General features: G+C 38.7%; 1 protein-coding gene and 1 long non-coding RNA gene across 3 annotated transcripts in view; one reads left to right on the top strand and one right to left on the bottom strand.

The window, feature by feature from the left end:
• Positions 1–18,153, top strand: part of LOC103676507 — a 46,391-nt gene extending 28,238 nt beyond the window's left edge. For both annotated transcript variants that reach the window (XR_572154.2, XR_572152.2), the window contains 2 exons: positions 13,062–13,188; positions 17,393–18,153. This is a non-coding gene — a long non-coding RNA (uncharacterized LOC103676507). The remainder of the gene's footprint in view (positions 1–13,061; positions 13,189–17,392) is intronic.
• UTP20 (UTP20 small subunit processome component) overlaps positions 1–27,250 on the bottom strand; it is a 91,685-nt gene that overhangs the window by 37,617 nt on the left and 26,818 nt on the right. The window contains exons 20-29 of the mRNA XM_008705713.2: positions 25,207–25,286; positions 24,732–24,972; positions 20,679–20,864; positions 16,430–16,520; positions 15,334–15,419; positions 14,640–14,765; positions 11,193–11,359; positions 9,037–9,245; positions 4,525–4,668; positions 3,730–3,809 (exon numbers count right to left, since the gene is read on the bottom strand). Of these exons, the coding sequence (XP_008703935.2) occupies positions 3,730–3,809; positions 4,525–4,668; positions 9,037–9,245; positions 11,193–11,359; positions 14,640–14,765; positions 15,334–15,419; positions 16,430–16,520; positions 20,679–20,864; positions 24,732–24,972; positions 25,207–25,286 (1,410 nt within the window). The remainder of the gene's footprint in view (positions 1–3,729; positions 3,810–4,524; positions 4,669–9,036; positions 9,246–11,192; positions 11,360–14,639; positions 14,766–15,333; positions 15,420–16,429; positions 16,521–20,678; positions 20,865–24,731; positions 24,973–25,206; positions 25,287–27,250) is intronic.

Here is a 27,250-nt window from a genome sequence, read left to right as displayed (position 1 = left end):
GTGTGTATGAATATCAAAAGGGAAATTACTTTAAAACCTAAAATTTGATGGATTATTCTAGGCACCTCACAAAGATTATGTTATTTAGGCAGTTTATGTATATCACTCACAACTGAGACGTGTCTAAAGCCACTAGTAAGTAGTAAAGCTGAGATCTGAACCACAGTCTAAGCCTTTTCTAAAAGAAATGTATTGAAGACAGGCTATTTTTCAATTACAAGCCTTCTAGGATGTGAATGTTTATACAGTCACATAAAAAACCAATGCACTATGACATGGGAATCAGGAGTACAGACCAAAGAGACATTTACCGTATCAGGATAAGCAACATTCAGAGATCAGGATCATATTTTGGGAGAGGTGAGTGAATGCATCCCCAAGTACGAAAGATGAAAGACTCACACAAATGACAGGAGCATCCCACCCAGAGGAAACACACCAACAAGGGCAGAGGGCACAAAGGCTTTCCAGTCAGTGGCAAAGCAGCAACTGTTTGCATCAGGGATGTAGTCCTCTAACAATCAGCAGGAAGGTAAAACCGACAAAAATCAGATAGTTTTACCAATTTATCATCATTGGAAAAAGAGCTCAAGCACTTTTAACACACTTAGTACTAACAAACTGAGGAAAAGTTCTAAGCGGTAGTATTCATACATCTTTGTTCAACAGATACTGGGCAGAGCGTGGGCAGGCAGCAAGCAAGATACTTTGCACATTACCATCTCGAACACCAATGAGGTTAGGTACTGCTATTATTTCTATGCCACAGGTGCTAAAACTGAGGCTCAGAGAGGCCAGCTTTGTCAAAGAACATGCAGTCGCACTAGGATTTGAAGCTAGGTTTGTGTGGCTTTTGGAGACTGCTCTCTTAACCACTATGCTGTATGTTGTCTTAACATTTTTTTCAAGCACAAAAGGTGAGAGGGCTGCTTTCAGTTGCTGCCAAGGTTGTAGCAAGAACACATTCAAATTCAATGCAACTTCTAAGTGACCAAACTGTGTTTCTTGAACAGCAGCAGAGCTTGATGCCAGGGCATACTGGACATGCTCCCCCCTCAAGTGTACAGCTCTGCCAGAAATTTCACTCTTTCAACATGTAATGAATACTGACTAACCATGGATTAAAAAGGGTACAAACCCCCTGTGGAGGAAGGTACGGGAATAAATGCGAAACAGTCTCTACCCTCAGGGGGCTTTAGGTAGGTCAGCTACTAAGAGGTGAGTGTACTTGCAGCAGGTGATCAGAGGCCCTTCCAGGAGTGGAAAACTCAGAGGAAGAAGAGATGGAGCAGCGCGGGGGTCATGGCGGTCAGAACCAGAGCAGCTGTTAGAGAGTGGCCAGGGACAGGCCCAGTTTCCGTTGGTTGTTCTCGCTTAATTATATATAGCAGCTCTTTTCACCCTCAGGAAGATAGTTGGGATGATATGATCACTCTAGTTAGTGAGCAAGTTTTTGTTGCCCTGAGTTCATTTAATTATTGAGACAATTTAACCTTAGTTGTGAACTTGAAGATATTGGCTGTAGTTCAGCTCTACTTGCATCTGTTCAAATACAGAGTAAAATCCTGGACTTGTCTGTAGATGAAAACCTGTTTAAATGTTTGACATTATGTAAACTGCAACCATACTTCAAAATAGAATTTTCTTTTACTGAAGAATCACCTTCCCATCAAGTGGTTCTGAAATATTCATTCTTTAATTCTTCCACATACAACAACATATGCGTATCTGTTGTTATGGAAATTTCAAAGGAAGTCAATCCTTCCAAAGATTTCTTTCAGGTAAGTGTTAGTTCTGCTGCCTACCTCCTCTATTGTTCTGTGGCTTCTGTTTTTCTCCAACCCATAATGAGAGAGAAACTGCAGAACATACGATAAAGTGGCATCCAGTCATGGGGATCTGTACCTTAAGTAAGGACCCAACTAATATAACTAATGTAACTAATTGCCATAGTGACAATATGAAGAGTCCTTCATGGGTCATTTGCGTACAAATTATACAACTGTAAAACATTTCTCAAGTATGCCTATGAAGTGCTGCTTATAAATGTCCAGTTATAAGACAAGATATGAAACTGCTTTGTCAAGTTGGGAAATAAATGAAAAGAGGCCTTGCCACCAGTAAAAATATTTTAAACAGGTATTCCTGAGGAAGACAACATCAAGGTCTTTGGTTTGTTTTTGTTGACTATTTAATGACATGGGGAAATGTTCATGATATAATGGTACAGGAAAAAAAAAATCAAAGGTTGGTTATACAGTATGATACCAATTTTGTAAAAACTGATGCCACAATATTAAAATCTTGGCATTTACTGAATCAATAGTAAATTTTTTTTTTTTCTAATTCTACCTTTCATTCTTTGAAACAGATCAGGGCAAACTTAAGTCTGTTTCCATCACTGAGATAAACAACATAGGTTCTTACGCTCCTCAGTAAATATGGATTTGGTCTGTGACACAAGCATCTCTGAACCATCTGTAGATGAAGGTCCTATAAACAGCTCATAATGTCCTCAAGAGAAAGTTCATTTACGACCACAAGAACTCTATGTATATTAAGACGTAGTTTTACAAGAAAAGAGGACATCTAGAAAATCTAAAAAAGCCTGTGAAAGTTTTCTGATTTTAAGTGGTAACTGGGAAAAAGATACAGAATGCCAATTACAAATCAGCTTTTATTTTTAAGCAAGCATGCAAAAAATAGGAATATTTATACGCTGGCATAACTACAGGTATCCCCAGCTTTTCAAAAGTTCATGTTATGCCACTTTGCTTTTATGAAAGCAAAAATAGCCTAAACCATTGGTTTTGCAACGAGCCATTACAGGGGCAGCGCACACCTCTTCAGCAGCGACAGCGGCCCCGTCAGGCTCCTTCTCTGGAAACTACACTCGGCAGCTCAGCATCCAGCCGCCAGAGCTGTGAACGGTGTCTGGGAGCATCTGCGCCTTATCTCGATTTATTTTGTGCATCGCATAGCAAGATGTGACCTAAGGCATCAGAAAAGCCTAAGAGAAATTATTTTTTTGGGTCTAGGAACACTAAAATATTCTTCCATAAAAATGAACGGTAATTCTTTGCTTTATGCCATTTCGGCTCATGAAAGGTTTCATAGGAACGCTCTACTTTCAGATAGCGGGGGAAACCTGTACCTGCCAAGTTTCACATTCTGTTTTTCCCTTTCCCAGGACAAATCAAACTACTGAAAAAATTACTACACATTGGAAGAACATCCCTATCAGTTCCAATACTTCTGATTTTTAAGTTTTAATGAAACTGTAAAACTAGCAAAAATGCATAAGTTTTTCTATAATATATACTCTACAATTTTAACTCACATTGCAAAATGTGATTTTACCTATTTTTCCCTTCTTAAAAAATTATAAACAAACATTCCAAAGACAGATCATAAAAAGTACCTCTTCCCTGCTCTGGGGTACCCATATCTCCACATGCTATAGTAACATTAACAGTTTCTCATGTATCGTTCTAGACATTTTCTACTTCATTTTATATATATATGCATGCACAGGTATTTTTTTTGGATTACAGTGTTCGGCAACTTGTATTTTCTTTAAGCTTGTGTATTTTGAAATTCAGCTACCTTATTCTCTTTAACTGCGCCTGTACTATTTCACTATAGATTATATTATTAGTAAGCTTGGCTCATTTTGACTAGATTGGTCTAAGACACTGTTCCTTTTAAAGGTGGGAGAAAAAGTCATACCTTGCATTTCTGCTCCAGATACTAATTAGTTTCAGCAGAGGAGTAGGAGAATACTGACTCTCAGAGCCAAGCCTTCGGATCTAGGACACAAAATAAAAACAGAATACAAAATAAAAACACATACAGAATTGTAGGGGGGAAAAAAAAACAACTAAAAAGCAGAACAAATACAGAGAACCCACCAGAGGATAAAAAGCCAAGGGACAGAGATTAATGTTTAAAGGACAGACTGAGGAAAAAAGAAAGGGTTCCAAAATAATATCGACACAGGAAACACGGCAAAGATGGAGCAAGGAAGTGCCGGACACTTAAAAGGAACGAGGTACTCTAGGTTTCAAGCGGTTAGAAATGACAGAGCTCAAGCAGCTAGAATTCCTAAAATCAAGTCTCCTCCATAGTCTTTTTAGCTATAGTTATATCAGGTGTCATCACAAAATGGTTACAAACAAGGAAATATGTAACAAGAGTATCTGTATTTTCCCTTATGTATGTCAAAATCCACAGACACATCCTGGAGGTGCTACAACAGTTATATTCCATTTGCTTAAGAGACACAATCACATTCAAATTGACCTTAAGTATAAATGTCATGATACTACAGACACCAGCTCTTGAGCTTTAGGTGACAATGGAGGCAAAGAAAAAGATTCTAAAACTTCCAGAAACAAAGGACGACTCGATGTAAAAGAAAAGACCAGGACAGGCATTCATGTCTGGGTGTAGACTAGGCTGGTTAAATTAATAACAGAGGAAGAAGCAGAAGGTATCCAGGCAGAATGTAGTAATAAAGTTTACCTGGGGCCAAACTGCACCGTGAAATACAGCATCAATCTCTTCCGTTCTGAATTGGTAAGACTCCCAATCCAAAAAGATGTCAGTTACCATTTTGATTCCAAGACGTCTTAAATTTTTCAGTGGGTTAATAAACCTGAGCTGTATCTGTAAAACAAAGATCTTCTCTTAAAAAAAACATTATTTCATTGTTATCCTTGATTCCTCAAGGAGGCACTATTGCTCAGATGGCTAAGAATCAAACTGGAAATCCTGTTATTAAGTCTGCTTGCTGCCTGTGGCTCTGAGTCACATGGAAATTCCAGTGAGCATATCATACTGCTTTCCTCGTTGAACAAGATGGGAAAGCAGACTTAAAAAATCAAATGGTGAGATGTGCTCCATTATCACAGCCCAGTAAAATCACGTTAAAATGTCCTTAGGGGGAAAAAATCACAAGTGGAAGGGCTGTTTTGTGTCCCACGTTGTTGTATTTCTTTATCCAAGTAATTGTCCCAAATAAAATCCTGATTTCCTCCTATGAACAGAATATTCTTAATAAAACAAACTTTTTTTTCCCCCATCACAATGCCTTAGATTAGGGGGAAAAATTAAACCTTTACTTCAAATGAAAGTCACTTTATTTTTTGTCTCCATAACCTGTATTATTTTCTAAAACTAGGAGTTTTCAATTATTCTTGTTAAAATTAGTTTAGGAGACAAGTTAAAGAATTTATGGTCTCTCTATATAGTGGAATACTTCATACAGTATAAGAGAATGAAGCGACTGAATCAAGGCATGGGAAGATCTCAAAATACATAGCTCAGAGAAAAATGCAATTCGGAAAAAAATCAAAATTAGTCTGTTTAGAGGCATAGAGGCTGGAGTGGGTGGATGTCTGAATTAACAGCAAACTTCTTTCATAACGGACTCTGCTACCTCTAAGGGCATCTCATTCCCTACGAGTTACAAAATCACGAGTATGTGGCCAGTTTGTTCAGGCTCAGAGCAGAAAAACTTATTGAGCACCCCCACCAATGAGTCCAGTGGCATGACAGCCAAAGCGCTGACCTCAGCTTAATTACTCTTTACTTTCATAAATTCATGAAGACGACACAATACTCTAATATAATGAATATCAAGTTTTATGGCCACAACACCATGAAGAAAATTGTTTAGTTTAGTTCCTAGGGGAATAGTCCACATGACTGGGTTTCATGTACATTTAAAAGTTACTCCATTGTTTAAATGTTCCAAAATAATAAAACCAAACTAAAACAGCCCTCATGATACACACTTCAGTGTCAGTCAACACCTGGAAGGAACTAAAAGATACAAAAAAAGTAAATGTGTAACTTAGTTCAAACACACAAATGTAGACGTTTAACTTACTTAAGCAGCGTTACTGTACAGTAATTCATTACAGTACCTCAAGGAATTCTTTGAACTTGTCCAAGAATTTTTTAAAAAGCATCAAACTGCCCAAAAGCTTAGCACCTCACTAACTAATGATCTATGAAATTGCATAAATGATCTTTCAAGTTACTGACTGTTGACTCAAAGGACAAAGTAAGGTTGTTATTACTGAGTAACTTCTTTTAAGTTAACCAAAAAGTCAAAGAACTTACACAGAGTTTATAAAATCTCTAACCTTTCATGATTTAATATATCCAGGTAGAGATAAAGTCACTGACACTATAAGGCAAAAATGAAAATTCTCACAGAGAAGCTCTCATATAACATACAGAAAGAATTTTCCAAGACCTCTTTTCAGCTTCCACTGTTGGCCCCCCACAAGCCTCTTTTTCACAAAGCAATCAGAGTGAAATTTTAAAAACATCAAACAGACCTTATCACTCCTGGGCTTCAAACCTCTCCAGTTTTCCCAGTACACTTCGGAGTAAATCCATTTCAGAGCCCGTGAGGCCCTCCCTACCTCTCAACCTTATATGATTCTTCTCACTCCTTGTGCTCTAGCCATCTTGCCCTTCTGTCTGTTCTTAGAATGTGTCAAAGCCGTTCTACCTCAGGGACTTTGTACGACTAGTCATTTTCTCTGCCTGAAATGTTCTTCCCACAGCTGGGTAGATAGAGGAGTTCAAATATTACCTCCTTAGACAGGACATTGGTCATCCTAATAAAAGCAGCACCCATTCACTCCCAGTTTGGTCACTTCCTATCACATCCCCTCATTTTATTTTAAATTCTTCACATCTTCATGTTTCTTCTCAACATGCTCATGTTTTCCTCTACTTTTGTGAATATATGGAGTGTATTCCTAATAGCTGTTTTAAGTTTTTGGCTAATTCTATCATCTGTGCCACTGCTAGGTCTGCTTTTATTGATTGGTTTTTCTCCTTTTTATGAGTAAAATTTTCATCCTTCTTGGCATGCCTGGTAAAACTTGACTGGATGTCAGACACTGAATTTTGTTTTCATTTAAATCATTTGAAAGCTTTTGAGTTTTGTTCTCAGATGTAATTAATTTACTTGGGAAAAGCTGGATCTTCCTAAGTTTTGCTAGGCGTTGCCAAGGCATCCTTTATTCCAGAGCTAATCTGGTTCCACTACTGAGGCAATCCCCTGCCTAGGACTCTTCCTGGTGCCTTGGGTATTATGAGGTTTCTGCTCTGGATGCTGGGAATATGAGCTGCTCCTAACCTTACTTGGTCAGAAGACTGTTCTCTGCCTGCTCCTTTCTCATGTTCTGTTCAAGATGGACCAACAGGGTCTTGATTTGGCCTTCCTTCTCAAGCAAATAAAAAACTAAAGAGAATCTATGAGACAATGATTTTCACATACTAGACAGCAGGCAGCAAAGGACAGTAAGCCCTGAGAGGGTAAACAGGTGAGTCCTATACGTTCCCCAGATTCCTGCTTGGAGTTTCAGGCATTAGTGGGAGAAGGAAGAGTCCAGGCACAGGACGGTCATCTTTCCTAAGATGAGGAGACAGAGTAGTATGGCTTGGGGAGAACTGACAGGCAGAGTACCAGACGGGAGAAAGCTACAGAGATCTGCAGAGGTTCTCACTTATTTCCCTCGCAGGTCTCACCACGAAGTGACATTATTCTAATTATGTGTGTATTTATTTGTTCTTTTTCTCACATGATATTGAGTCCTTACCTGTCTCATTCCCCACCCAGAATGATGTCTGATAGACGGAAGGCATGAAATAAGCATTTTCTGAATCAATAAATGGATAGGAATTTTTGTTTGCTTCGTTCACTGCTCCATCTCCAGTACTTAGAATAGTGCTTGTCACATAGTAGGAGCTCAACGAACATTTATTGAAGGAATGAATGAAAGAATAAAGAAAACAAAATGGTGCCTAACAAAATAGAAGATGTGTTCTAAATCCCTGGAGCTTGGTAATCAGAGAATATTATTTCATCACTAAAGCAGATTTATATCCATGTGTAGCTCAAAAAACAGCATAAAATTCTGGCTGCCAATTTTCAGTTATCATGACCATATCTGAGAGGCAGTTCACCAGGCATATCCACAAATCAAATGAAACAGATTTTAGCCCAATTAAAACTGTGCCCATTTATCATTAACTGAGAATCAACAGCAGAAATCTGAGTCTAGATCTTCACTTCAAGTCCCACTAAGAAGCCTTTATAAAGACATTAAGTTTCCCTAAGCTTTCCACAGAGTATACGTATGCCCACATACTTGTTTCAGCAGAACATAAATATATTGTCTTTGATACAATTCAGAAAATATTTACGGAGCACCATTTTATGAAGCCTCTGGCAATTAGCTCGCTTGGCGGGTCTTGCTGCTTATCTTTATTCAAAACATTGCACTTATAGTAGGCAAGCATTTACTTGTAAAAGACCTCTGGGCAACTCTTATCTCAAAATAATAAGGATGATGCTAACCGTATTCTGTTCGTTCTCCAACCATTCTGGATAGAGTTGGAAGATGTCCTATACCTCTAAGCTCTTGAAATTAAAACGTGAAATATCAGCTCAACTATCCCTGATTTTAGTTTGAGATGTATATAGATAGAACTTACTCACACCCTATTATTTAAAAACTCTTTAAAATATACAAGTGATATACAGCTGACCCTGTATTGGGGTCAGGGGCATTGATCCTCTGCACAGTCAAAAATCCCTGTATAACTTTTGACTTCCCAAAAACTTGACTAGTAATAGCTTACTGCTGACTGGAAGCCTTACTGATACCACAAACAGTCAACGAACACATACTCTGTATGTTATATGTATTATATGCTATACTCTTACTTTATAATAAGGTCAGCTAGAGAAAAAGTTATTAAGAAAATCAGTAGGAAGAGAAAGTACATTTATGGTGCTGCACTGTATTTATCGGAAAAAAAAAATCCCATTTATAAGCGGACCCACATAGTTTAAACCCATGTTGTTCAAGGGTCCCCTGTAATTTGCATCCTCCGACTACACGTAAATATTTAAAACAGTGAAGACTGCTAGATATTCAGGTCCCAACCAATTTCCCAAATAAAACGCAGACTCTTCTTAGCCCAAGAAGAAAGCAACTCTCTCACCTTTTCTCGTTGGTCAAGGATGTGTGAGGCCGTCGCTGTCATGCACAGCAACATCTGCAAAATCTTTGGTAAGTAGGCACCGATCAGATGACTGATGTTCTTCAACACTATTTCAAGGCTATTTAAGATACCATGCTGACGACCTAAAGGAAGAACTTTAGACAAATCCAAATCTTCTACTGCTTGCATGACTGCAGAATGGCATTCTCCTAGTGAAACAGAGACATCATGTCAAAGGAAATACTAGTTACTCTCTAATTATAGCTTCCTTTTTTCAATTTCCCTCAATGATAACGTATTTTCTACTGTTCCAGTGATGTATAGATGATAATGTATTCTCTCCTGATTCTCTTACCAAATATTCAATGAACTAGGCATGGTAGGTTTTAGTATTATCATTTTATGGATGAGGAAACTGAGAATAAAGGAGAAACTTGTGCCAGAACTAAGTCTCTAAGCCCCATTCTCATTCTATTTAGACTATTCCCTAAACCTGAATTACCAACAGTATTTTATTCCACCTAGCAACTTCCCATACATTTTTCTCACTCTCAGCTTCCACTGTCTATGTTGACATGAGCAGTTTCATAGAAAATGTCCTGCCTGCTACATCAGAAGCTTCTTGAATGCTGAGGATCAGATGTTTTCTCTTGCCACCCCTGGTGAATAAATAAAACAATAGTCCTTTATAAACAGGCACTGAATTGATTCCATAATTTACTTAAAAGACTTGAATTGTTATTGCTTGAGCTTTTCTTCAAACCAACTGGTACGAAATCATGAGCTTGCTATTCATACACCTAAGTGGCCTATCCAAAAAGAGTATCATTTATAGCTATCCTCTTACAATGGAAGTTGTTTCACTGAACAAAAGCCTTTGTCTTCATCAGAGCCAACTTCCTTTGCAGGGCAATATTAAACGAAAACATTTTAACAGCTGAATCCATTATCATAGAAAAATTTCATGAATACAAGATTTCATGCAACACATTGCCATACAAATAAATATCTGTGGTTGCCTAAAGCAAAACGATTATGGGGTGAGAGCAGAGATTCTATAGCTCTACCATTTTCTATCTGAATGGTCATAAGCAAAACAGTAAACTCTCTAAGCCTCAGTTTCCTCATTGGTAAAATGGGAATAGTCAAGTAATGATACCTCAGGTGGTTGTTTTAAGGATCAACTGAGTTGAACGTAAAAGGACCCATCATAACGTCCGGCATGGAGTAAGCACTCAATAAATGTTAGCTATTATTATTATTAATTACTAACATTGCATACCAGAGAACAGACCATAGAGCATTTCAGCTCATTGGATATCCCTATTATATTCACTTCGTTTAGACGGTGAGGTTGAGAGCATATATACTTCTATACTTTTTTTTTTTAAGATTTTATTTATTTATTTGTCAGAGAGAGAGAGAGTACAAGCAGGGGGAGCAGCAGGCAGAGGGAGAAGCAGGCTCCCCGCTGAGGAAGGAGTCCGATGTGGGACTTGATCCCAGGACCCTGGGATCATGACCTGAGGTGAAGGCAGATGCTTAACTGACTGAGCCACCAAGGCGTCCCAATATACTTCCTATTTCAAAAGTATCCAGGGCACAGGAGGTATTCAACAAGTCATGACTCAACAGATGAATGACTCAGTGAATGAATAAATACTAAGACAACTAAAATTAATTTCTCGGCATGCTCTAAGTTTCTAAGGAGAAACCTATTCACTGTATCTGGCTGGGTAAGTACCATTTTTCAAATGGCCTAAATGCACAACAACGACAAAAATACACTTTTCTTTTCTTTCTTATTTTATTTTTTTTAAGTGATCTCTACACCCAATGTGGGCCTCAAACTTACAACCTCAAGATCAAGAGTCATATGTTGCACCGACTGAGCCGGCCAGGCACCCCCAAAAATACACATTTTCTAATTGGGGGCTTCTGACCCATGGATGATGATAATCCCCAGGATCAACTGTGAGCTCCACCTAATTCAATCAAAATTTAAAATGACTACACTTCAGCCAAAAGGCCACCAATAAGACTGGGAGGAACAATTTCATTAGAAAGATGTCCAAGAGCATGGGAAACCTAGCCAGAGACATCTGAAGTCTACAGCAGACAATACACTTTCAGAGTAGCAGGAATTTGAGAGCTACCGTTCTTAAAGTGCTTCACAGGTTCAAACAGCAGGTCTAAGAATATCTGGATCTCCTCTGGTTGGGTCCCAGCGAGGAACCTCAGGACAATGGACATGCGGGTGCCTGAAGCGGATTTCCCCTGAGTTTTACTGCCAGTCTTATTCTTCATTCGGCCATACAAAATTCTAAAAAGTCAAAAGAACATTATTTTGTTCGTACATTAATCCTAAAACATAATACGAGTCATTTTGTTTTCCTAAGAGGCTAGAATAGCAATTCAACAGACTTAAAGGGTTATATTATAAAACAAGGAAGGATGAAAATAGAAATTAGATATTTAACATAGAAAATTTAGAAAAACAACCAAAAAAACCCTCAAAAACAAAAAAGGCTGAGGGAAGCAGGAAGAAGGAAATAATAAAGACAAAGGCCAAAAGGTGGTTCTTTGTAGGAGGAAAAAAGCAGTAAAATAGGCAAGCCAAATGAAGATGAAAATGAGAATACATAGATTAAAAGGAAATAAGTGAATACAACTCTAAAATAAGGAAACTGGAAAGACGCCAATAAAATGGGTAACTTTCTGGAAAAGAAAGCAAAACAAAACAAATAAGCAAAAGGAACTTGAGAAAACCTGAATAGCACGGTAATCATGAGTAAACATAGAACCCATATAGTTTTTCAGATGAATTTTTTTAAAATTTCGATGGAAAACGAATTCCCGTGCTATAATGTTTCATAGCTAAGAGAAAGAAGGAACAGTCCTTTCTCATTTATGAAAGTGGTATAACTATGATATTGAGATGGGTTGAGGAACAAAAATAAAATTAAAATTATATACCAATCTTGCTTATAAACATAAAACCCGTTTCTAAATACAGTATCCAGTGCTGCATTAAAACAATATTAAAGCCAAATAAGGACTTATCCCAGGAATGCAAGAAGGAATCACTAGTAAAGCCTATTGGATTGATACAGATCAATGGCTCATAGGAAAAGTTAATATAATTGTTTAAATACATGCTCAACAGGCATTCTAATAAAATTCAACATCCGTTCCTCATAAAACACTAAACAACCTAGTGACAGGACTTACTTTATTAGTATGACAAATGTTAAATTATAATAAACGTTATTGCTTTAACATCCAAAATTGAAACAACAGTCGTTTTTAAACTTTTCAATATTAGGACCCCTTTATACTCTTAAACATTTTTGAGGTCCCCAAAGAGCTTTTGTGTATGTAAGTTTTATCTACTGATATTTATCTTGGTAGAAATGAAAACGAGTTAATGTAAATAACAATTTTAATGAAAAAGAACTTTATTTTCCAAATCTCTTCCCACCAAAAATTAGTGAGTCTAGAGGCATTTTTTTCCTTCACATCTCTTTACTGTCTTATTAGAAGATAACTGGATTTTCCTATCTGCTTCTGCATTCAATCAACTGCAGTATCTTATAGCTGAAGAAAATCCAGCCTTAAACAGACATGCAGTTGGAGAAAGGAAAAAACATTTTGCAAGCCTTCAGGTAATTCTTTGAGATCATTGTGGCTATCCCACTTTGATACTACACCAGACGTCAACAAAGGGTAGTTTCTTAAAGGCTGGTCGCAGTGCAGAATCTGAAACGGTATCAGTAAGCTTTGTGATCTCTGTTATGTTAAAATCCATCTATCTTACACTTTGAATGGATCTTTAGCCATGAATGATTCTGTAACCTGCGTCAGCTACTCCGAAAACATCCATGCAACGAGACAACCAGTATTCAGCAGAAGGGCTTTACAGACACTTCCCACTTTGTCGTGTAAAACAATACAAAGACAAGTACTTAAGATTCACCAAGAACATTAAATGAAACTAGCTTTTTCTCTTTTTTTTTAAACTCCAGGTGTGTGGCAATGAAGAATGACTTCTCCAGGCTGGAGCCAATGTCCCGATTAGTGCTAAGGCACCAGCAGTTTTACCCACTGTTGTTTTTTGTGTTGTCAGCACAAATGTTGGTACAGTGGAAAAAGGTAATGTCTTAGTAATATGATGAAAAAAGTTTTAACCTCGTGCACCCCCTGAAAGCATCTCAGTGACAGCCCCTGCCAAGAAGGAGCAGACCAAATTTTAAGAAGGGCTGCTCTAGAAGCATTACTGTTAAATTCAGTAGCAAGACAGGAATGACCACAAACACTACCACCGCCATTAATTCTTCGATGCTGTGTAGGTAATATGTAAATTAAAAAACAGAAAAAAGAGGGTTTTTTTAATCATAAAAGAAGGCAAAACTAATTTGACTAACATTTTCTGCAGGCCATGGAGTCTACCTTCTGGCAGGGGAGACAAGTAATAAGTAGGAGGCTATGTCGGACAGTTGTGAGGAAAAATAAAGCAAGGGAGGCGCCTAACGAGTGATTAGAGGAAGGTGCGATTTTACACAAGGTGATCCAGGAAGGCATCCTAACAATATGACATTTGAGAGAAGACTGAGTGAAGAAGAAGAGCTAGTGGTCACGTGTTCCAAGCACAGGGACGAGCAGGCCCGCTGACATGGAAGTGGGCTCTGAGGGGACGGTGAATGGCTGGTGTGGCTGGGCAGGCAGCCTGCAGCCAGGTCATACTGGGCCCTCAAAGGAAAAATAAGGACTTTCTACTTTATTCCCAGTGAAATGGAACCTCAAAAGTTTTTTTCCTTTCCTTTTTTTTTTTTTTAAGGTTTTATTTATTTGAGAGAGAGAGAGAGGGAGAGAGAGCAGGGGGGAGGGGCAGAGGGAGAGGGAAAAGCAGACTCCATGCTGAGCAGGGAGCCCTACTGGGGACTCGATCCCAGGACCCCAGGATGATGACCTGAGCCGAAGGCAGAAATTTAACCGACTGAGCCACCTAGGTGCCCCCTCAAAGGGTTTTTTAAAACAGGAGACTAACACTTTGATGGCTGTTACTATTACTTTTTCAACCAAGAAAATCCAATAAAAACAATTAAAACTAATAAGAAAGGTTTGTATGTAGATGGTTAAATAACACCAAAAATCAATAGCTTTTATATCTCATAGTTATATACCCAATGAATTATTTTTACTATTTCTCAATAACAAAACTTAGAGAAATAGAAGATCTAATTTTTCTTATTACGTTGTTAGTCACCATACAGTACATCATTAGTTTTTGATATAGTGTTCCATGATTCGTTGTCTGCGTACAACACCCAGTGCTCATTACAACATGTGTCTAGAGAATTTAATTTTAACATTATTATTAAAATAACTCCACGGCAAGAGCTTTCCTTATGTTAGGGACAAAATATTTTTAAATAAGTCTCTATAACAATTTGACTTCCCTAAAATGTCTGATTAAAAAAAAAATCAAAATAAAGTAAAAAATGAAATACTCCACTATAATCACTGAAAGAATGATAATACTATATTCATAGTTGTTTTTGTGATCAACTTTAAAAAAAATCAGTTTTAAACAGTATAAATACCTCATCAGAATAGGAAACAGATCTGCTCGATGGGCTGTTTTCACTACTGTATTATCTTCAGAAATGCTAAAATGCACTATTTCTTCCTTAAAGCTTCTGTCTTCAAGCAATCTTTGTAAGTTTTCCCTTTAAAAATGGAATACAACAGAAATCATCACTTAATAATCAATGGTGCTTTTAAAAAATACAATATAGCACAGTAATATGTATAACTGAAATAGGAATTCAGAATATCTATATTGTGGTTGACATCCATAAAGGAAAATTTTCACAAAACGACAGCTTTTCAAATTTTAAAAGGTAAAAGTGATTATGAGGAATTAAGACTTAGTCAATAATTCAGCTGTTTAAAAGAGAATATAAAAGCTTTCTTTGGTTCTCACAGAGAGTGATCATTATGATTTCCTAAGTAATCACCAAGACTTTGACATTACTGAAGGAGTAAGAAATGATATAACCTTCTCAACACATACTTATCAATTAATAGTCTCTTTCCTACCTTAATATCTATGGAGAAGCATTCTTAATACACAAATACACTTTCAGTTTTCATTTCTTACCAGAAAGCAGCATTATGATTACAGTAGAAAAGGAAATTTCTAGGCCTTCACAAGATTATTTTAGAAAAGGCTCTGAGGTAGAAAGATAAAAACCCATCAAAGAAAGCGCATTTCTTTAGCTTCAAATAACTTACCTGTAAGGGAGGATATGTGGATGTTTATATGTCATTATACAATCCAGGGTTATTTTTTGCACCATTTGATCTTGATGCAGCAACAACTAAGAATGATATTTTATAAAATAAATTAATGAAGTTACACATACACATACCATGGTATAGTTATTTACTTGTGTTAATTTGCTAAATTAGATTTCTTACAACCTAAATTTTTAGATGTGGGTTAAAGCTGATGGCTGACAACAGCCTTACACTTTCCTGGAGGTATAGCATGAATAGAATACGCGCAATGAACTAAGTGGAAACAAAACTCTGGCCCTTGAATCCCACATGCCAGCCCCTCCAGTCTATCAGTCTTTTGGTCAAGGCCAAATCCCTTCACAAATTTGGGTTTAGACCAGCTGGGTTGGCCCCGTGATGAGGGAAAGTTCCCACAACGCTGTGAAAGTAATGGCAGTCAGTGAGATGCCAGGAAAGAAGACCTGGCACAGAGCCTCTCAGACCAGTTAGTTAAGAATTTTGCTTCCTGAAGTTTTGAGCTCTGGCTTTATAAACAAACTGTATCTGAATTACAGGCAGAATGAGGATAAATTCTGCTGAAATCATGTAAGCTCTACCGAAAAAACATCCAAATGAAAAAAGGAAATTTTTTTCCCCAGATGGCTTAGATCCAATGCTTACTCCGCTTCTGACATTAAATTTTTTCTGCAATCTTTTCTGTAACTGAAGATTCTGTATTGTGACTGTAACAGATTCTTACTCCAACTATCAGCTTTCACTCAGTGTAACAGATCCTGAAATCCCAGGACTCCATAAGGCTACCTTACCTAGAAATGAAAAGTAGCCACCTTTTTTTGGCATAACCCCCACTGTTAATACAGCTAATCAATATTTAGTCACCCAAAATGTCTTTAAAAGTAACAGTATTAATACAGTCTAAAACTGTTTCTCAGGGCACAGAAAATAATTATTAATTTTTAAGACACCGTACTTAAAATATAGACATGGGCCCTATTCATCAACAATTATTAAAAACCTAAGTTATTTTGGTAAAGTAAACAACAGAGAAAAGTCATAAAGAATTGCAGTGGCAAGAATTCATTTTACTTACCTGAAGATACAGCTCATATAATTTGGATTCCAGATATAAGGCTCGTGGATTTGAAAACTTAGAGAAAACTTGCAAATGAGCAATTAACTGCCTAAAAAAACAAAAACCAAAAATCATAGGGTAATACAGAATTAAACAACAGAGATTTTCTTTTTTTCTTTTTAGAGAGAGAGGATACATGCCTGTGGAGGGGGGGTACACACAGGGAGAGGAAGAGAGAGAATCCCAAGCAGGCACGACACCCAGCGTGGAGCCCATTGTAGGGCTCGATCTCACAAGCCCTGATATCTCTGAGATCATGACCTGTGCTGAAATGAAGAGTTGGGGACGCTCACCCAACTGAGCCACTCAGGTGCCCCCAGAGGTTTTCATAATTTACTTTTCTGTCTTTATTTTCTGTTTTTGAAGATTTTATTTATGTATTTATTTGAGAGAGAGAGAGAGAGCACAAGTCGGGGAGGAAGGGCAGAGGGAGAGGGAGAAGCAGACTCTGCTGAGCAGGGAGCCCAATGTGGGGCTTAATCCCAGGACCCCAAGATCATGACCTGAACTGAAGCCAGATGCTTAACTGACTGAGCCACCTGGGCACCCCATCCCCAGAGATTTCCTTAAGATGGTAGTACCCACCAATTTTAGCCTTTCTGACAAGTATGCCAAACACCCTGACTACAGCTGCACTGTTAATTATACAAGTAAGTTTTAATTATTTGCATTTCAGATATTATTCTCCAGAAATTCTAAATCTCAGGCAGGTCTTCCCCTGAAATCCAGGCTCCCTCACTCCAGAAAATCATTCAGGATGTGCTTAGAATGGTTTAAATTAAACCAGACACAGGAAGAAAGTAATCAAAACAGTGATATATTTGCAAAGCTGAACACAGATAATTTTTGGAATGATTCCTCGTCTAGTTTCTATGCAGTAGACAGGAAAGTGGTAAAATATATTCTTCCTTATTTTCATAGGACATAAACACTGATGTCAGGAAACAGAGGTCCGTATTTGGATAACCACAGCTCTTGCTTACCAAGAAGGAAGAAGAAAGAACAACACTCTGTGGTTTAAAGTTAAATACGGAGATGCGACTCCAAGCCAATGATATCACCCACTGCACGAGGTTGAGAAGAGAGCTCCTACTACAGTTACTCGCTCGACTTCTTAATCCATAGGCTCCAGGAAGCTTTAAAAACACTTGGGAAACAAACTGTTCTCTCTCTGTGTATAACTGAGAATTATTAAAAAAACCCTGAATGAATAAATGGATACAATTTGGAGAGATTTTATTTGCCTATCTCAAGAACGAAAGCAGGGAGAAGTGAAGAGAGACAAACCAAGCTGCATGTGTGGTACTGACTTTGTGGGAAGTGACTGAACACTTCAGAGTCTCATTTTCCTTATCTTGACAAAGACAAGATCTCCTGGACTTTGTGTAAGGATTGAACGAAAAAACAAGAGTTGTAGGGCCTCTGCTCCTAAGAGTTTAGTAAACAATGCACTTCGCTGCTCCTGGGCAAAAAAAAATGTAAAACTGTAAAAGTCCTACTGGTTAATAGAGAGAAAATAATCTGGAAGTTATGACCTTCTTACATATGATAGAGAAATGGGGGTAAGGTAGTACTTCTGCTTACGTTTAGCTTAAATGCCTGTGATGGTTAGTTCTACGTGTCAACCTGTCTAAATTAGACTATTTAATTATAACATTAAATTACACGTAATGAAATACTAATCTATGTGCTGCAATGAAAGTATTTTGTAGATGTTCACATTTATAATCAGTTGACTTTAAATAAAGGGGATTACCCTCAATAATGTGGATTGGCCTCATCCATGAGGTCTGAAGAGCAAAAACTGGTGTTTCCCAGAGAAGCAGGAATTCTGCCACAAGACCGTGACACAGAAATCCTAGTCTGTGGGTTCTGGACTCAAGACTACAGCATTGAATCCTGCCTAATTTTCTGGCCTGCTATCTTGCCCTATAAATTCTGGACCTGCTGGCTCCCATAATCACGTGAGCCAATTCCTCAAAATATACCTGTTTATACAACACACACACACACACACACACACACACACACACACACTCCTTCATCCTATTGGTCTGCTTCTCTGGAGAGCTCTGACTGATACAATGTCCCCACATACTTATCACTGAGTCCTTGCAGTTTTACAGATAAACTTTAAAAACTTTCTTTTGAAACATCCATTCCTTCCCCCTAACATTTATTATATTTTTATGAGCCATGTAGGCTTAAAGAGCCAAAGAAAGGGGCGCTTCGGTGGCTCAGTCGGTTAAGCACCTGACTCGCGATCACAGCTCAGATCTTGATCGCAGGGTTGTGAGTTCAAGCCCCACACTGGGCTCTATGGCCAGTGTGGAGCCTATTTAAAAACAAAAAACAAAAAACAAAAAAACCAAAGAAAACAGGAGCCAATTTACATGTTTTCAATAAATAATTGCCAGTGAGAAGCACGTTCCATGCAGGATCATAAACTTGGGATTATGAATATACTGAGGTGGCACTAGGAACGTGATTACCAACTTACTCACATTTTCAATGGTGTATGTTAGCAACATTCTAACTTTGGCTAGAGAAGGCAAAAAAACTAAGATGTGGACCTTACCCTTTCTGACTTACATGGCAGATTTATAAAAAATTAACTACTATCCAAGGCAAGGAGAGGCACCATGATAGAGGCATGGATGGCTCTTCTGAAAGTCCGAAGCTGAGTTAAGAGAACTTTGAGTTTAGAAGACAGGAAAAGCTATAGTGAAGAAGTAGCACAGGAACTGTTTCTGGAAGTATGAGTAGAATTTCAGTTGGCAGAAATGAGTCAAGGACACAGCAGAAAGAGGGGAGGACACAGCAAAGGTCCAGGGGTAAGAAACAAAGAGGCATGACTGGATAAATAGCTTATTCATTTATTCACCAAAGACAAGGACTAATCTTTTGCTAGCTATTTGCTGAGGACATGAAGAAGAAAACATCAATATTTGAGAGGGAGTAGTATGGGACAGAAAGCTGAGAGATCAGTCAGGTAGAAACAGAGAAGGAACTACAGTTTCAGGATGCACGGCCATGGTCTTTCTTGCCCCTGTGCCTTACACACTATCTCCATAGGGCTGGCAGAGTCCTTCCCTGCCCCAGCTGCCTGGCCAACGTTCATCTTTCAGCTTGAGTGGGGCCCTCTCCTTTGTACCAGTCTTCTCCTTGTGGTAGAATTCAGTCATTTTTCAGTATGTTCCTATAACGCCTTGTTTTTTTGTTGTTTTTGTATTTGTTGTGTCCTAGAACTCCTTTAAAAATACTTCTATAAAAAAAATTCGACCGGGCTTCCTGCATAGTGGAGGCTAAGTACCCTTCTTTGCAGCCCAACATTTGGCAGAAGGCACTCAACACAGCTGCTGAATGGATGAACCAATAAACGGCTTGTGGGAAGACTCAACAAAGGGGCGTATCAGATCATGATCTAAAGTTTTAAAATAACATGGTAGCACCAACACACCGGATCCTTGTTGCCCCAATTCAGTCTTCAAGTAAGCTGCACGAACTTCTGAAAGCCTGATCACTTCTACTTTTTCTTTTTCTTTTTTTTTAAAGATTTTATTTATTTATTCAACAGAGATAGAGATAGCCAGTGAGAGAGGGAACACAAGTGGGGGGAGTGGGAGAGGAAGAAGCAGGCTCATAGCAGAGGAGCCTGATGTGGGGCTCGATCCCACAATGCCAAGATCATGCCCTGAGCCGAAGGCAGACGCTTAACTACTGTGCCACCCAGGCGCCCCCACTTCTACTTTTTCTAAGGTTTCCTAACAATTTAGGTAAATGAACAACCCACAGAACAGGAAAGAGGGTGTAAAAGCATGGGAAAAAAAAAAAAGGCAACCAGGCAAGAAATCAAAAGGCAAAGTAAAAGTGCTGATGTGTTTGTTTATAAGAGAAGAGATGTTCCATTACGTGGTCCCTAACACACAGACCTAACACCTGGTGCCGTGAAAGCGAAGGGCAAAGGGCGAAGAGCGTTCAACCACCCAGGCCCAGTGCTCTACCCGTAAAAAGGACTTATGACTAGATAACCCCCGAAGTCCCCCCAATTCTAACAGTCTGAGACTAAATAAGAAAAAATAAGTAGTAACAAGCAAGCAACCAAAAACCTCTGAACACAGGAAGTTCTTTGGGCTGTAAAAGAAAATCCCCGAGGCATTTCTCCTGGAAGCCTGGATCTGTGATCTTTCAGCAACGTGGAACTTACTTTGCTGCAGCTCTTCTTGTCTTTTTCTTCTGCGAGGGCTCGTCCACGGGCGCTGCCTCTTCCTCTAGCTCTTCAGCGTCTCCAGCAGCAGGCTCCTCTTCTACCTCCTCAGCTGCGTCCCCTTTGGCTTTCCTTCGCAGGTCCTGAGTCGGAGCGACCTGCAGGTCTGCGGGGTAATACTCATTGCTGCAGTGGAAACAGATGAAGCCGACATGTCCTCACTCTGTCTGCGACTGACGGATGCATGGTCACGGTTCAGCGCCACGCTGAGGAGTCATCAGCGGCACCTTAGCCAAGCCTCCTCACATTATTCGTTATTCAGCCCTGCTTAAGTACCCTATTTGACAAATCTACCACTAACCGCAGTTATGCTTTTAAAATGCCACTGTTGAAAGTATTTGAAAAGTCCCCTTTGGAATGAGTTGAACTCAGTCTCCCTGTTTCTGGAACCATGACTGGGGGAAGCGGTGTAGGCTTGGATGATATTAAATAATTAATGAGAGCACAGCATTAAGAGCATGCTGGTCACTTTCCGCCAGACACATTCTACTTTGCCAATGTTCTTTTGCAAATACAGGGCTGCAACGAAATTCAGTCGTCTGGACGTGGTCTGGTAAGACAGATGGAACTGTCAACTCCGTTGCTTTGGGGGGCAGTCACAACATGACACGGACTCAAACTGAATGTCCAGGCAATGAAAATCAGTCTCTTTAAAGTAAGCTTGTGCAACTGGTATTCACATTTATTTAATTCCATCCCTTTAATTGCCCACTGTTGTAAGTAACTAATATCATCTTGAAGGCTGTCATATAGTGCACTGGTTTTGTGTCACTTTAATTCTTGCATCCAACAGTTATTCATTTGTTGTCTGTTTGGTGCACGGCACTGGGCTATGGATGTAAGGAAACTGATCAGACAGACTTTAAAGTCTGCACTCGAAAATATACTGATAAAATGACATGTTTGAGGACAGCACCCTACCAGCACATGGAAGAAACCCCAGGCTAATACATGTTAAACGCCAGGTTAATACACTGAAGGACACCTGGGGAGCTGGGATGCTACACCATATTCAACTTTGAATTCTCACCCAGCAGGATCTAGCACTTAGCACATTAAAAATGGATGAGTGAATTAAAATGAGCAAAGCTGCTGTGTCAGTTACAAACCACACCATCACCTACTTAACGACATCCCGACTATACTCTCAACACTCAACTGGCCAAGAGGCCATGATTTCTTTAAACCTTTTCTCCATGTGCAGCACGTTCACTCATGTTTATTATGCAACAGCTCACACAGAACGCTTACAAGCGTATTCCTAGCACACAGCAAGTACTCATTAGATGTTATCTATTATCAGGAAATTATTGTCATTGTTAGTCATTCCTGCTTCCAGTTTTGTTCTCTCAAAGAATGGTTACGAGGGATTCATAAATGAATTCTAATACTGAATTGTTTGAGACATATTCAGAAATACAAATTTCTAGTCAAAAAATAAAATAAAAAGCCCATAATACATTTTGAAGTTGGAATTAAACATGCCATTTGAGTTTTCCATTAGTTTGGATCACCTATAAAAGTACTTGCTACAGGTAATCACTGCCAACTAATTTTAAATATTTTTTAAAATTGTGTATCTTTAAAAAAAATTGTCCATCTGTAGTCTCTAAGTCTTCTTAAACTCAGAAACCACTTCTTTTTACAGGCTCCTCTCTCCATCTCTAGTAATCCATTTGTAATCTCCTTCTTTCTTTGGAGAAAAATTTGGAAACTTAACATGGTAAGAAATTTATTTCGTATTAACACCATTAGTCCTAGCTTTCATACGTATAGCTCTTTGCACTTCACAAAACAACTGATAAACATTATTTTATATGATCTTCAAAACAAGGCAAGGAAGTATCACTGTTTTCATTCTGTCAGTAAATTAAAGCCTGAAGAGTTAGGCGAAAAAATCATTACTCTTCCACCATGGTATCTACTCACCTGCCTGAATCTTCGCTTTTAACCTTTGCCAGAATGAATTACTCATGTAAACTTTTCTACTTATCCATTGGATCCTATCTTCCCTTAGTTGTTCAAAGACATGACTCCAGCAATTCTATTCCCTCACTTGCATTACGAATTTTCCCTCCCTTCTGGATCATTCACACCAGCATTATGCAGATATACGCTGTTTCAATCTTAAATAGAAACCTAGCAACAGCAGCTCTCTCTGCTCCCACATCTCCCTCCACCTGTCAGCTTCTTTTTTACAAGAACTATGCATACTTGCTATTTTCATTTTTCTTCTTCATTTCCTTTTAAGCTCATTTTAAGCTTTCATCCCTACCAGGTTAACCAAAACGACTCTTGTTAAGGTTACTTCTAGAGCCAATGGTCAAGCCTTGTGCTTCATCTGACTGATGCCTCAGATAGCCTGATCCAACTGATTACTCCCTTTGAAATACTTTCTTCACTTGGCTCCTGGGATACTACGCGGTCTTGGCTCTTCCTCTGTCACTCGTTCCTGGCTTCCTTTGCTGTTCCTTGTCTCCAGCCTCTAAGTGTCACTCTCAGTCCTTGGAAGTCTTCTCTCTCTACATTTGCACGTTAGGTGTGGCCTCATTCCTGGTCTGCTAATTTAAAAAATCATCTGTATACTGATGATCCTTAAATTTATAATCTTTAGGTCAAACCTTTCCCTTGAGCTTTAAACTCCAAATTCAACTGCCTACTTAACACCCCTACTTAGATGTCTGTTCAGTATCCCAAACTGAACACGTCTAAAAATGAATTCCTGATCTTCCCCACAAATCTGCAAACCTCTGCAATCCTCCTAATCTCACTAAGTGGTGACTCTCTTCTTCCAGTCGCTCAGATCAGAACCTTAGAGACATCCCCAATTCTTCCCTTTCACATGACCTCCTGGACTACCCCTCTGCCCCCTAACATCCATGCATCTGATCTGTTGGCTGACCAAACCCCACAGGCTGATCTGGTTGCAACCCTTCAAAAATATCTTTTACTGAATTGAAATCCAAGAATATCCAGAATTCAACCACCTCTCATCAGCTGTACTATGTACAGGTACAACTAATACCTTGGCACCTTGGTCAAGTCACCACCGTTTCTTGCCTGGACTTCAATAATCTATGAAACTGGTCTCTGCTCTGGCCAACCTACAGTCTATTCTCGACATGACAGAAAAATCCTCAAGAAAATTTAAGTCATGCCATCCCTCTGTTTAAACCTTCTAATGGCTTTCCATCTTTCCATTTCACTAAGAGAAAAAGCCAAAGTCCTTTACTATCACTTACAGGCCCAACGCAATTTGGTCTCCTATTAAGTTTTTGCCCTCATTTCCAACTACTTTCTCCTAGAGTCACTGCTGCAGTCACTGAGACTTCCCGGCTGTTCCTTGAAACCAAGCATGTTGTGGTTTGTAGCCTGCTTAACCTACACACCTACAGCATTTTCCCATATAACGAAATACTACTGGAAAACATACTTTTTATTGAATGATTGGTACTGTTCTGTACCTCACATCCCTTATCTTTAGTTTTAAAGTAATCCAACTCTCACACAGCCTTTCTAGTCACAAAACAATGCTCCAGAAAGTTCTTGTCATTCTTTGATAGTACATTCCCTCAGAATCCTGGGAAATATCAGGAGGCTCACAAGAGAGTGGCTGGGCTTGGGTTACTGGAAAATAAAGCCCCAGGCAGGAAATAAAACAACAAACAACAGAGCAAGAAACAACAAGGGCTTTGTATGTTGATCAAATTCAACATGGCCTTTCTTATTTTGTAACCTGGAATTTTTAGATTTTTTAATTTGACCTGGAATTTTTATTAACATCATTTATAGGCTGGTGAGATTCTGACTCATGTAAAATTAAGTGGTGACAAAAACTAGTTGTTGTCTGAGAAAGCCAGTGCTATACAGATATGCCCATGATTTGAAAACGTGACTGACATATAAAAACACTCAGGCTACTTGGGAGCTTAAGACTTTGCATCTTCTCTTCCTCACATCCTATTGGGGACATTCCTAGAAAGGAATACTTACTTGATAAATCTCAAGAAAAGTGGGGAGAGCTCCCTGGACCGTGGCTCTACCCTCTCTGGGAATTTTGCCAGAGCTCGCCAGAGCAAAAAACGGAAGTTTGTGTGGTCCAGTCTTTCCCGACAGTCAGTTTTCAATGCTAACTGTTCATGATAAAGAGCTCCAACATCTCCTTCCTGAGTCTGCTCCCAACTTTCATCTCCAATGGACTTCTCGTCTCTGACATCATTTTGCAGCTCTTTTTCTGCAAGGAAAAAAGTCGTCAGAACCACTAGAGAAATGTTAACATTTGTCCTATGTGTTTCCTCAAGTGAGGGCGTTTCCTTCTCTAATATATGAGGAAACAATAAACTATATCCAAAGGTTATCAAGATAATTCATTTCTCATTTGTTTCCCCATTCATGTGCAATAAAGCAGTAAAAAATTAAATAAACAACCTCTTTCTTCCCAGTCTCCCCTTCACTTCCCCTTACATACCAGCGTGTACAGCTGCCTTTTCTAGGTGCTCATAGTAAACTTTCCAAAATTGCTTATTTTCCATTTCATGTGCGTGAGAACTAAGAGAAAAGATCACAAAACAAAATATGTGGTACAATCCTTTCTAAAAGATCTCTTATAGGAAAAAGAAAGTAAAAGGACATAACTAAAATTTAAATAGGTTATCCCTGAATATAGGGCTTAAACAACATTTGTACTTCTTCATATTTTTCAAATGCCTGCACTGAGCAGGAATTACTATTATTAATTAATTTGAGTACAGTTGACACAATATTAGTTTCAGGTGCACAACTTAGTGACTTGACAAGTTTATTATATTATGCTATGCTCACCACAAACGTATTGTCATCTGCCCCATTACATCGCTATTACAGTATCACTGACTATTCCTTATGCTCTGCCTCCCATGACTTCCTCATTCCACCACTGGAAGCCCGTATCTCCCGTTCCCCTTCACCCATTTTGCCCAACCCTTCCGTCCCCTCTCCTCTGGCAACCATAAGTTTGTTCTATTTGTAGGTCTGATTCTGCTTTTTGTTTATTCTTTTAAGATTCCATTTACAAGTGGAATAATATGATATTTATCTTTCTCAGTCTGACTTATTTCACTTAGCATAATACCCTCCAGGTCCACCCACATTATCTCAAATGGCATGATCTCACCCTTTTCCATGGCTGTGTTAAATTCCATAGTATATACACACCACATCTTTCTCATCCATTCATTTACTGATGGACACTTAGGCTGCTTCCATATCTTGGCTATTGTAAATAATGCTGCAGTAAACATATATCTTTTTGAACTAGTGTTTTTGTTTTCTTTGGTAAATTCCCAGTAGTGGAATTACTGAATCATTTGGTATTTCTATTTTTAATTTTCTGAGGAGGAATTATTTTTATAGTCATAAAATACTACAGGATATTTTTAAAAACCTAGGCAGATCTCTATAAAAAGACTATTTTTAAAGGCACAATAATGGGAACAGGGCAACAGGTATGAGGTATATAGCACAGTAAAGAAAGGAGAGGACTTGAGAGAAAACTCTGTTTGTTCAAAGCTAACGTTGTGTTAGTTTTTCCTCCACCAAATTAAAATATACTTATTGTTAACAAAAAGGCAAAATAAAAACTACATGAAACATACCTTTCAGAATTTGAAGAGATGAATCATGTAAGTGTTTATATAATCTGGTATCTTAGCAACAATAGTCTCAAAATGTTTATATTCTTTCTGCCATTAATTTTCCAAGAGTATGATTTTGTTTTTCTGTTCCAATATTTTACTGGTCACCTCTAGGCCTGCGTATGACCACATGGACTCCAAGTAGGGGGTCAACATTCACCAGCACCCAGATGGGAGCATGAGAAGGCCTTTGCCTAGCTCTTGGGGGTCCAGACTATGGACTTTGAAGGAGCAGGTCTGGCCCTTCCTGATCAGCACAGAGCACCTGGCCAGGGACACAGGTGAGGGCCAAGAGCCTTTTTTTTTTTTTTTTTTTTTACATTTGGAGATTGGATATCATCTTTAATTAATAATGCCACAGCCCAACACCCTTTTAATTGCTATGGCAGGTTGCGATTAACTGTGTGTGTGTGTATGTAGTATGTATGTGTGTTCCTGAACAGATGAGGGGCCAGTAGAGACTCTTAAGCAGGTCTTAGCCAATAGCTCTACTGAGCAGCGACCTGAAGACAGTCTCCATAGTAACACAGGCTGGACTCCAGCCTCCCTTTTTCCTGGCTACTTTTCATACATTCTGAGGCCCGTGTCAGCCCAGATTAAAGGACTTCTTAGCAAAGTTCATTCTCCAGTTCCTAGGCATCACTGCCTCTGACCACAGGGATGTCCCTGGGCAAAATACAGATTGTTAGGCAAAGGTGATAACTGTTATGCAAGACATGAACTATATATGTTGTTGACTCTACGTGACAAATAAACCAGTTTTCAGATAGATGTACCCAGCAGGGAGACAGCCTACCAGCCATGGAGAACCATTTAAGGAATTCAGTAGCTGAGAAACCA

This window comes from Ursus maritimus, unplaced genomic scaffold (genome assembly GCF_017311325.1).
Source record: "Ursus maritimus isolate PB19 unplaced genomic scaffold, ASM1731132v1 scaffold_21, whole genome shotgun sequence".
Classification (NCBI taxonomy): Eukaryota; Metazoa; Chordata; class Mammalia; order Carnivora; family Ursidae; genus Ursus; species Ursus maritimus.
The sequence above is the reverse complement of the archived record's forward strand: the minus strand, read 5'-3'. Positions and strand labels throughout refer to the sequence as shown.